Source organism: Fusarium tjaetaba (assembly GCF_013396195.1).
Source record: "Fusarium tjaetaba strain NRRL 66243 chromosome Unknown NRRL66243_c0000090, whole genome shotgun sequence".
NCBI classification, from domain to species: domain Eukaryota; kingdom Fungi; phylum Ascomycota; class Sordariomycetes; order Hypocreales; family Nectriaceae; genus Fusarium; species Fusarium tjaetaba.
This window is the reverse complement of record NW_023501286.1, coordinates 2,128-14,064: the sequence shown is the minus strand read 5'-3', so window position 1 is coordinate 14,064 and position 11,937 is coordinate 2,128. Positions and strand designations below refer to the sequence as shown.

Genomic DNA, 11,937 nt, shown 5'->3' with positions numbered 1-11,937 from the left:
TCTGAAGTATCCATCAAGCAAGGGCAGGCCAGTTTCTGATTTGAGAACAGCTCAGGAGGGGTCTTTGGTCAATCAACGCTCCAGCAACCTAGGCCTAGGTACATATGTGTGATTGATTAATGCTTGCTGGTGGGCTCGAGGCTGTCGACAATAGAAGCAAGATCTGGCGTGTAAAATGGTGGCACTGATGAACAAGGAATGGTATGGTGATCAACGGATGGATCATGCAGGGCTCATATGATGACAAGAAAAAGAGGAAGCATCCCCATACAACCCCGCTGGTGCGAGATGCTCGAAACTAAGGTGCCTACGTAGGTGTACGGAGTAATAGGTAGGTAGGGTAGCAAGGAAAACAGCAGCATGGGGCATCAAAAAGTGGCTCCAAATATTGCAGATTAGTTTATCATAGAACCAACGCGATTCGCTAATAGGGCACAAACATAGAACACAATCGGTCGGTGAGTTACAGCTTGCACTTGGAAGGTTAGGTAGGTATAGTAGAGTAGTTAGACAGACGCTTCAAATTCTCTATAAGGTACTAAGTCAATCAAATTCTGGTTGTTTCTATGTGGGGAAGAGCGCTATGGAATACATCGGTGAAGAAGAAAAGGGAAGGAAAAGAAGATAATTAACTGGTAGGTAGGTACGGAGTAAATCAACATCAATCGCACCAAGCCCGGGAGTAGGAGCCAATGTAACAGCTTCATCTGAGAGACCAAATCTGCATCGACGAGCATAGAAACACCACGGCGGACTCTCATAGTCACCTGTCATCTTGGTTATTAGGACACAGTTCTCGACAATTCGTTTTACTGGTAAGGTCGGCAACCACAAAATCTCCTCATCTTCAAGTGGTAACGAATGGAGAAGAAAGGAACGTTCGGCAATAGTAGGACCCCTTGTCTTATAATTCCGATCCTGATGGATGATCCAGGGACTTTATGACAAGGTACTCCAGAGATTTTACGGAGATGGACAGCGCCAGAGCCCACAAGCGAACAGCACATGTAGCCATGAAACGGAAGGAATCTGACCATGGAGGCGTTTGACCAACGAGAGGGACCCGGGTCTTCGCGAACAACGTGTGAGTAAACAGTCGAGAGTCATGGCCCTCGAACGACCGTAGCTAATGGATGGCGATTCGCGGCTTTTCCGAGATCTACAGGGCCTGGTTCCCTCTAAAGCAATCGATCATGCCTGGAAAGAGACCTGCCGGTATGGATGCAGGAAATAGAGTTCCTGTCTGGAGCTTGATGTGGGAAGTGGAAGGATATATGGTGCCATAAATCAATGCTACATCAAGAGATTTCGGTACACTATTTCCTGGGTGATATCTCTAGATTAATGAACTACCCAGGTACGGAGTAAGCTATCTACCTAGAACTTCCATCGAAACAGCTAAATCCTCGGCACGCATCTCAGAGATTATACAGTGCGGAGTGGTTTCGGGTACTAATACGGTGACAGGCCGGTGGGGACTTGGGACTTATCAACTACTCCATGCGTCGTAAAATCGTGGTCCCATGTTAGCGTCATCATCATCCCTCAACACCAGATGGCCCTGCAAATCTGCCCAAGCTACCGGAGCTGGAGCTCAACCCCTCCAACCCAAGCCCCGACTGACGATGTAAGTGTCTCAATCTAACCAATGTGCACACGCTATGCTGCTGGGCGGTAAAGCGACTGTCCTCCTCTTTTGGACAAGGGAAGGGGGACAGTTGATGACGGAATCTCTCCAACGTAGCAGTCGGCAACCTCGCATCGCATGCCTATGGGGATCCATCCATCTCCATCTCCGAATGAACTGCTGTTTGTACTGAACAGGTAAGGCAAGTAACTCAGCGAACCACGGAACGAAGTCCGAAAACCAGCCTTGTTTGTCACAACAGGACAGCACCACTTCCGGTTTAAGCAATCATATCAGATGGGGTCTATGAAGTATGGCATGGGGTTGAGCAGAAAAGAAACGACGAGAGATGAAAACAACACCATCGCTGCGAGAGACATCACAGCATACCTCTGAACAGCACATAGTAACAACATGCTATATCTCCAAGACAACACATGAGAGGCCCAGAGTCAGCATCAGATTGAGCGGCCGTCTCCATGAGAGCCAGGGAACCCCCTTGATGGCCTCCAAGCGGTCATCTGGGTCATGGCATTGAACTGTGCCGTACCAGGCTCAACCGTGAGCCATGCAGAAGAAACAGACACTGGAATTCAGACACAGCTTGCTGAATGGCTGCACTGTATTTCTCATTCCATCCATCCATAGAAAGACAGTTCCAGGTCTGATATGACCAGAATCATCACAGACAGAGCTGCCACCCAACCATTCACAGCGCCAGTATCGACTTTTGGGCGATAGATGTGCTGCTGGAAATTCAATGGCATAAGCATATCTTCCCGCGGGGTCGGCGTGGGCCGATTCTCGAGAGAGCCTCAGCCCATTTTGGGTCCGCTGCCACACGACGTCGCCGCACCCCCTGCCCGAAAGCGCCAAACCCTCGACCACATCTGTCGATTGTGACCTAGCTATATATCCCCTTTGCGCGCGTTCGCTGGCCAAACACAATGCCCTATGCTTACGCATCGTTATTGTGCTCATTCACTTATATACAGAGATAGAACTCAGCTATCGACCCTGTGTCTTGCTCAACTGATCTGATACAATTCTCCACATTACCACTTACACGCCCTTGATCCCCAACACCAACGGCTACCCTGACAGCAACCGCACGATAAAACTCTTCAAATAACACGATATAAACATTCAAATCAGCTCGAAAGATACAAGAGGAACACAACCCCTGTATAGTCGAATATCCCGCTCCGCAGCGCCATTTAATCCCAGCACACAGTCCCTTACCTGGAACAGTGCGCCTGGACAACCTGGATCACCACTCAGCATACATATATATATATTCTCTCCAAACCTCACTCTGCGAAGAACGCCTTATGGCGGCTATGATGTCGTCTGTCAACCCCTTTACACCGGTGACCCCCCCACCGGAGAGCCACTCCTTTCCTAAACTTCCTGCCCAAAGGCCTTTACAGAACAACCTGAAACGAAAGTCCTCGATGCAAGAACCCTTCAGTGGCCTGGCAGGCCTCAACACCCCCACGATGATGGCTCCTCCTCCCCCTCCGACTTCACAACCTAGAATGTCCTCGTCGCCAAACCGCAGTTCTGGGCCTAGCTCCAGCAGCACTCCTCAGTCCAGCGAGTCAACAACCCCCGAACTTCCCAGCGTCGCCGGTGCCAATCTGGATCCAAAGTACCTCGCCATGGTTTCTCGTATTGCTGCTTATTATCAGCAGAGGTGTCAGGCTGTTGCCAACTACCAACAGCAACGATGCCAGGCTTGGGCCAACATGCACAGACAAAAGTGTCAAGATATGATGCAGGCGTCTATGTTGGTAGTCGCTTGGTATGTGAGAGATCGCATCCAGCGCAGGCGAAGAAGGGAGAAGCGCCATTTCAGATCCGGCTTGAGACGCAGGACAGACCAGAATAAAATCGCACGGACTGAGGTCGTTCGTCGCTGGGTTAAGCAGATCCCCGAAGGACCTGAGTCACCCAACGAGCCCCTCAACGTTCAGCTTGCCGACCGCGAAGAGGCCGAGTTCTCCATGGATCGTGAGACACAGCCGGACAAGGACACCAAGCTCTTCGAGATGGCCGACAACCTTATAAAGAGCCAGTACAAGAAGATTGAAGTTCCTATAATGGGTGTACTCAACTTTGACGAAAGCGACAATGACAGCGAGAGTGACCTGGATGAGCCAGAGCCAGAGCAGTACGACGAGATGGATGAAGCCGAGGACTTGGCTGAAGACGACGAATACTACGAAGTGGAAGATGATGAGCTGTACGACGATGAGGACGAAATCGAATACACAGGGGATGGTGCTTCAGAGGTTGTTCACCATGGCACAGGGACTGGCTCAGGCAGCAGAATCAATAACTTGAGCGAAACCTCATAAGAATTATGCCCCTACTCAACATCCATCTCAACAATCAGCCCTCTTTCGAGGGGCGGGGCGAGGAACCTCACTAATGACGACAAGGAAGCATCTACATCCCGGCGACATAACACAACTCCAACGATGGGCACATTTGTACATTGGTTTCTTTTTCAGGGAAAGGCGCAATAACACGGCGGGTGATGGTCCACAACGAACTTATATACACACTGGAGTCGAGAGCATCTCCATTTTTATCTGTTTCTCATGGCATACATACATCGATGATACCTTTTTCTAGCATGGCATATTTGGGTTCATTGTTGGTTTTTACTAGGACATCAATGTAGGTCTACCTGGTAGTGGACCCGGTAGGCAGTTGTACACGAGCTGAGCGTATACTATATAAAATCGACATAAATGAAGATATTTCCATCTGGACATCCATTTTTTAATTCTGTGGCTGCGGAGAAATACATAGTTCGGAAGTGTTACTCATTTGGAAAGCAATTGAGCACTGACACCGCGTGAAACTGTGAGAGTGGTCGAACTGCCGCATTCCAAACTCAGCACTGCATTTCATTGATCAGCGATGGGACAAGAGGGAAAATGCCAAAAAGAGCGGGAAATGGCATGGTAAAAATCGATTATCGTAGCATTGAATCGCTTGGGCTGGGCAGTGCGTACTGCACGGAGCACTCGGCAGTAAAACAGCCCATGAAGGGTGAGGAATCGTTCGATATTTCCTCGTTTTAGGGCGACATGTTCTGCAGGCTGGTCTAGGCTTCAAGGTGCTGAGTAAACCGGTGAGGGAGGAGGTGACCACAGGGAGCAAGAAAATATTATACCTTGATACAAGGTGTCAAAATAAACCTAGTAAAGAGTACTCTAAACTTAGGTCTAGATTTACCTAAATATTTTTATTACTTAGGGTCAAGCTCATGAGTTTTCTTTCCTCCCTAGGGTGATAATATCAGACAGCCAATTACAGTAAGCATCTACCAGGTAGGTACTAAGTTAGACAGCTTACCTAGACTAGTAGTACCTTGTAAATCGACGATATTGGTCTTGTTTTCTGGGATTGAGTGAATGGGAAGTGAGAGACTAGATATCAGATTCTATTCCTAGATTTCTTTATACGCAGCCTTGTAGTCTAAGGTATAAATCTCCAGCTTATTATTAGCTAGGTTAGGTAGAGTCTTCAACCCTGTTACCCCACCATAATCTCTCGCAATATTCATCACGGCCACCCAGCTTTGTTCTACTATAAGACTTGTACCATCTTATAGAAAAATTATTCTCTACCAAGCTTTGGACTTTTGTAAAGAGATAAAGGCATTGCGGATCCAGTACAGGCCATTTGTTAGATCGAATCAGTCCGCGAAGCCACTTCACCCATAATAGGTCTGTAGCCGGCTTATGCTGGTTGTGATGAATGTTGCGAGAGATTGTGGTAACTTTGTAATAAAACTTTCACAAACCACCATCTGCTGCTTGCTACCTTGTATATTCTCACTTTTTCTACATACCTATTCAACGAACTGCCTTAGCACTACCTACCTTAGTACCGAAGCCAAGCATTCCCGGCTTAATGCTCTCACTTTTTCTTATATTTGCCTTGATACGGGTGAGATCTGCTGTGGTTTGGTGACTTGATGCTTCCGCTTGTAGACACAGGCAAGGCAAGGCAAGGCAAGGTACCTACCTACCCAAGGAGGTAGGTGCTTAATACCTTATTTGGAAGATGTGACTGAAAGAGAAGGTCGCTTCGTGCTTGTGAATGTGACTTGCTGTGATACTGTCCTTCAACCTAGTAGATCGTGGCTGCCGAAGGTCAAATCACAGATGGAGTAAGGCACCTCCTAGGAAGTGCAAATAAATATTGTGTTCCGTGGCTCAAGGCTTATTGCAACTCTGATCTATCAACCCGTGACGCTTCTCGCATTCTCCCTAACTCAGTACGTATCCTCAACACTAAATCGTTATCCTATTATTACTCTTCACCAAACCACGAAAATTCCTTGGATGTACCGACTTCGATAATATTGTGACTGGTTTCTATCCGAGTATCATTCATTCATTGATCAATAATTGTATACCAACGCGATGAGGTACGTGATTTATGCTGCATCAAGTTGAAGCAACGGATCCATCTCCCCGCGCCACCAGTTCCCCAAATTCCGATCAGTGAATCACCTGGACCCATTCCCAAACTCTGCTTGGCTTAGAGTGTTGTTCGTTCCGAGTCTAGTGTGTCCTCTGCCCCGGTTACTGTGCCGCAAGCGCTTAACCCCCTGTCGAGGTACTCGTCCCCCGCTTCCATTTCGGCTTGGCGTTCGTGGATATCGAAAAAAATACATCAACATCATTTCGCCAGTACATTGGTGGCTGTATGCAGTGGCCTTTTTGTCAACACATCGCTCGGCATCTGTCTTTCGCCTCCGTGAAGCTCAATGGAGCTCACTTGACCTAACACAGAGCTTAACACATAGCTTCCCACGTTTCACTGGCATACGTACAACACTCCTCTCTGAACATACGCGAGTTAGTTATCTTACTTTATACAATACCAATTTAACTCTCCTTCTCCCTTCGTGCTGTGCCCCAACTCGAGATTCTGCTCCTCCTTTCATTCTTCATTCTTCCTTGCTTGACAATACCGCTAAAGTGTCAAGCACCCGCTCACGATTACTCTACAGTATCAACAACACATTCGACCGCCTTCTCTCGACCTCGGCAGCCTGTCGTCGTCATTCCCCTTCTCCGGAAGACCAGCCGCTGCACTCATCTTCCGGAAAGCTTCGGCGCCTTTCAAATCGATCTGCTCCTCCTGCTCCTGGGCATCCCGACATTTACACTATGGGTGGCGGCAGCGAAAACAAGGGAGATGCCTCCTCCTACCCTCTCTTCGCCGAACGGCCTGTCGGCGTTCCAAAGACAAGCATTCTGAAGGGCCGCATTGAACCGTTCTACAAGTCAGGACAGTACTATAAGGTTAACCTGCAAGCGTATGACATTATCAACTCACTCACTCGGAATTTTGAAGAACTAACATGCCTCATAGGAACATGTACAACGGCAGATATTCGGGCAAACCTCATGTTCAGTTGTCAGTGTGGGATGCACCAGACCTCTCCAGGCCAACTTTTGAAGAGGCTACAAGCCACGAGTTCAAGGAGACCCATACCGGTACCTCTTTTGGGCCCTCGTGGTCCACTCATTGGTTTAAGGTCGTCCTGCGTATACCGGATGAGACAAAGGACGAAGAGCTCATTGAGCTTCATTGGGATGCCAACAACGAGGGCACCATTTGGACCGAAGGTGGTATTCCCATCCAAGGCCTCACTGGTAGCGGAGAACGCATCGAATGGGTCATTCCCGACTCATTCCGTGACGGAGAGGAGCACACAATTTACATCGAAATGGCCTGTAATGGCATGTTTGGAAACGCACCTAACGGCACGACAACCATTGCACCGCCGGATCCCAACAGGCGTTTCAACCTCAGCAAGGCTGACATTGTCGCCATCAATGTCCCAGCTCGCAAACTCCACTTAGATATGTGGGAGATTGGCGATGCTGCTCGAGAACTACCCGAGAACTCGGCTGAACAGAACCATGCTTTATCTGTTGCCATGAAGATCATCAACACCTTTGAGGTCAACAATCAGGAATCTATCCTTAAATGCCGCGAGATTGCCCGTGAAATTCTTGGCCCTGATGTAGACTCTCATAAGGTGTACGAAGGAGGAAAGGAACCTGTTGTTTTTGGAATCGGGCATTGCCACATCGACAGCTGTTGGCTGTGGCCCTGGGCTGAAACAAAGCGCAAGGTTGTTCGATCATGGATGAACCAATGCGACCTCATGGATCGCTATCCAGAATCCAACTTTGCCTGCTCCCAAGCCCAACAATACAAGTGGCTAAAGACGTACTATCCTGCTGCATATAAACGTGTCAAGCAGAAGGTAAAGGAGGGTCAATTTCATCCTATTGGTGGCAGCTGGGTCGAGCACGACACAAATTTGCCCAGCGGTGAATCACTTGTCCGCCAGTTCTTTTATGGCCAGAGGTTCTTCGAGGCCGAGTTTGGTTCTCGATGTCGAACTTTTTGGCTGCCAGACACCTTCGGATACTCAAGCCAGCTTCCACAGCTTTGCCGATTAGCTGGTATGGACCGTTTTCTGACCCAGAAACTGAGCTGGAATAACATCAACAACTTTCCTCACACTACTTTCATGTGGGTAAGCCCTGATGGAAGTCAGGTCATCTGCCACATGCCTCCCTCCGAGACATATACAGCAAACGCTGATTTCGGTGATCTCAAGAGGAGCATTGCAAACCACAAAACAATGCGTGTTGACAGTTCGTCTCTACTTGTCTTTGGAAAGGGTGATGGCGGCGGTGGCCCAACTTGGCAACACTTCGAAAAGCTCAGACGATGTGCCGGAATCAGCAACACTATCGGCGGTATCCCAAAGATCAAGATGGGGCTGACAGTTGATGACTACTTCGACCGTCTCAACCGCAAGGCCAGCGAATTCCCTACATGGTATGGGGAGTTGTATTTTGAACTACACAGAGGAACGTATACCACACAAGCCAACAATAAGTATTACAATCGAAAAGCCGAAGTGATGCTGCGAGATATTGAACAATTGGCAACTTTCGCATCAATCAAAAACAAGTCGTACAAGTACCCGACCAAGGATTTGGACGACATGTGGGAGGCTGTTCTGCTGTGCCAGTTCCACGACTGTCTACCAGGAAGTAGCATTGAAATGTGCTACGATGACTCGGATAAGGTATTTCGTCCCATAACTGCGAGAGCTTTGCTTATATGGTATAGGTCTATGCTGAAGTCTTTGAAACTGGTAAACGCCTCCTGAAGGATTTGTATGAATCGCTCAACGTCTCTAGCGAATTCTCAACGTGCCTCAACGAGTCTGTTGCCATCAACACCCTGCCATGGCATCGTAAGGAGCTTGTTGAACTTTCTGAAACTGAAGTCGGTGTTGCTTGTGGCGACGGCCAGCTGCTCAATCTTCGCACGTTTAAAGCACAGGAAGAAAAGCCTGCGGTGACCGTCATAGAGCAGTCTACTGATGTTTATGTCCTGCAAAACGAGCAACTCCGCGTTGTCGTCGAAAGCGGTGTCATTACATCCCTTTACGATGTGGTCAACGATCGTGAGGTTATTGAAAAGGGTGGAGAGGCAAACAAATTTGTCATCTTCGATGATATTCCTCTTTACTGGCAAGCATGGGATGTAGAGGTATACCATCTCGACGCACGCCGAAAGGTCGAATATGGAAAGACAAAGATTTTTGAACAAAAGCCTCATCGAGTCACCCTGGTCACTGATGTCAAGATCAGCGAGAACAGTTATATCAAGTCATACACCACCCTCTCTGCAGCCCTCAAAGGGCAACCTTCTCGGGTTGATGTCAGAGCGGACGTCAACTGGCATGAGGACTCCAAGTTCCTCAAGGTCGAATTCCCTGTCAATGTAGTCAATACCGAGGCCTCCTACGAGACCGCTTTCAGCATCACCAAGCGGCCAACTCATTACAACACAAGCTGGGACATGGCCAAGTTTGAGGTGTGCTGCCACAAGTTTGCTGATCTCTCGGAGAACAACTATGGCGTTTCTATTCTCAATGACAGCAAGTATGGTTTTGCGACTGCAGGCAAGACGATGCGATTGTCACTCCTACGGGCACCCAAGGCGCCTGATGCCAACGCCGATATGGGACGTCATTCCATCCGATGGGCCATCCTACCTCACAAGGGCAGTCTATCGTCAACCACTGTTAAGGCTGCTTATGCTTTCAACAACCCCCTGAAGCCCGTCACTGCCTCAAAGGCGGTCTTGGAAAGTGTGTCCAGTGCGCCGATCAAGCTTGTCAATGTTGATGAGTCTGACTCTCTTGTACTGGACACGATCAAGCGAGGCCAGGATGACGAAGACGTCAGCCGAGATGATGGCCTGCGCATCAACAAGGGCCAGAGCATTATTCTTCGTGTGTATGAGTCCTTGGGAGGCCGCAGTCGTGGAGTTATTGAAACTAGTTTCGATGTCAAGCGTGTTACCAAGACGAACATCCTAGAGGATGAACTGGAAGAGATTCAGAAGGAAGACGGAAAGATCCCGATTACACTACGACCGTTTGAGGTAGCAACTTTCAAACTCGAGCTGTAGGGCGATTCGGAGTGGGAAAATTGTGTCTGCTCAGGCTCAGAGGTGCGCGTCTTTGTGATTTGACGTTAAAGTCTGATCCAACGGCTCTTCCTGCACACGTGGTTCACTACTATGGTTACTCCTAAGATTGCAACGCTTCAATTTGTGAGCAGGACATGCAGGTAAGCAGCAGCTCTCAAGACGGCACGTAAATAGGGAGTGTGGTTGGCGGGGATGACTACCAGACAATAACTTAGTTAACTACCAGCAAATGGCTCAATCATTCCAAACCCTAAACGCCGTCTCCTTCAAGTGACAAAAAAGAAATGTAACATGATCAACCGTCGGACCCGAGAGGTCACCCAACCAGCTAGATGAGAGCAACAAAGGAGGTAGGTATCTTTTATTGGTATTCGAATTCAATGCGTCGCTCTGCTGCACAGTTTAAAACATGCGTCGTGCCAGCATCTAATGGGAGTCATCAGGAAGGTCCTCGATAACTTCTTCAACCATTTCGATTAACTCGTGAATATCCGGTCGCTCAGCGGGTTCAACACGCAGACACTTCCTGACGACATCACGAATCGGCTCGCTGATTTCAACCGCTGGTGCTCGTTGTTGCTGTTGTCCTTGTTGAGGGCGCATGCTGTTAGAACGCTTCACGCCAGCAGGTCCTTCATCAGGGAAGCGCCAATCGCCACCTAGAACACACAGAGACAGAGTACCACCGGTCTCGTCGGAGCGCATCTCAAAGGGGGACTTGCCGACAAGGCAGGCGTAGAGAGTGCAGCCCATGGACCAAATATCAACCTTTGTATCAATTACCATGCTAGTCTGAACATCAAAAAGCTCAGGGGCACGGTAAGGCATGGTTGAATGTTCAGCGGCCGTGTCTTGAATCTGGAGGGCCAGAGATTGTGATGTAACAGGAATTGGCGACGGAGCGACGGATCCTAAGTCCATGAGGATCGGGGTTGAGCCGGAGTCATCGATCATTATGTTGCCTGATAATAGAGATGAGTATGGGAGGGTGAATGAGAATAATACCCCGGTGTGCAGCCTTACCTGGTTTGATATCTCTGTGGGCGTAATGTTGAATAGATCTGCCTCCACTGACTTGGTTCTCCTCCTCTAGCAGACCCCTTTCTTGCTCGCCCTCCTCTTCTTCCTCGGTTCGCTTTCCTCGCGTGTTGTTTCTCTCGCCATGGTTCAGCTCATCCTCTTCCCGCCCCATGTGCATGCGCTCCACGGCAGGCTTATAGTCATGCATGGCACGCAGAGCCTTGCACACTCCGAGGAAGAGCAACATGAGACGACGCTCAGGGAACCGATCATGGTTGACCAAGTTTGCGTTGATCATGTCCTGCAAATTACCGCGCTTGTAGTATGGCAGAAGGACGTAAACGGTTTTTGTCGCCTCGTCGGCGCCGCGCTCGGTTGCGACGGAATGGTCGACAGCGGATATGATGGTTGGAACGTGAGAGAAGAGCCGATAGGCATCAACCTCACGCATGGCCTGCTGTACCGATTCAGCGCCAAAGGGACATCGGATCTTTTTAAGTGCGAAAAGTTCGTGGCTTGAGGTATCTTCGACAAGGTATACGTAAGAGAAGCCGCCCTGGCAAGTGTCAGCAACGTGGAGTGCGAGAGAGCGGTGTTTGTTAGTCTACCTCTCCAAGTAATCTTAAGATCTTGAAGCTCCGGTTGTTGATCTTGAGGTTGGGGTTTCCGGGAAAGCAATTGAGACAATTCCCGAACGAGTAGAAGAGGTCCAGAAGTACTTGCGCCAT

The 11,937-nt window shown here is 48.9% G+C and overlaps 3 protein-coding genes across 3 annotated transcripts; 2 read left to right on the top strand and 1 right to left on the bottom strand.

Annotated features, from left to right (window-relative positions):
* Positions 1–2,967: 2,967 nt before the first annotated feature.
* Positions 2,968–3,987, top strand: FTJAE_4689 (uncharacterized protein; the record flags this gene model as incomplete). Its single annotated transcript, XM_037351118.1, has 1 exon — positions 2,968–3,987. One exon carries the CDS (start codon positions 2,968–2,970, stop codon positions 3,985–3,987), a length of 1,020 nt encoding a protein of 339 aa, XP_037208162.1.
* Positions 3,988–6,072: 2,085 nt separating this feature from the next.
* On the top strand, positions 6,073–10,168 carry FTJAE_4688 (alpha-mannosidase; the record flags this gene model as incomplete). Its single annotated transcript, XM_037351117.1, has 4 exons — positions 6,073–6,077; positions 6,666–6,974; positions 7,031–8,771; positions 8,816–10,168. The coding sequence occupies 4 exons, from the start codon at positions 6,073–6,075 to the stop codon at positions 10,166–10,168; spliced, it is 3,408 nt and encodes a 1,135-aa protein (XP_037208161.1).
* A 447-nt stretch (positions 10,169–10,615) lies between these two features.
* Positions 10,616–11,937, bottom strand: FTJAE_4687 (Prk1p and serine threonine kinase; the record flags this gene model as incomplete). The annotated part of the gene is made up of 3 exons (XM_037351116.1): positions 10,616–11,151; positions 11,213–11,765; positions 11,818–11,937. The coding sequence occupies 3 exons, from the start codon at positions 11,935–11,937 to the stop codon at positions 10,616–10,618; spliced, it is 1,209 nt and encodes a 402-aa protein (XP_037208160.1).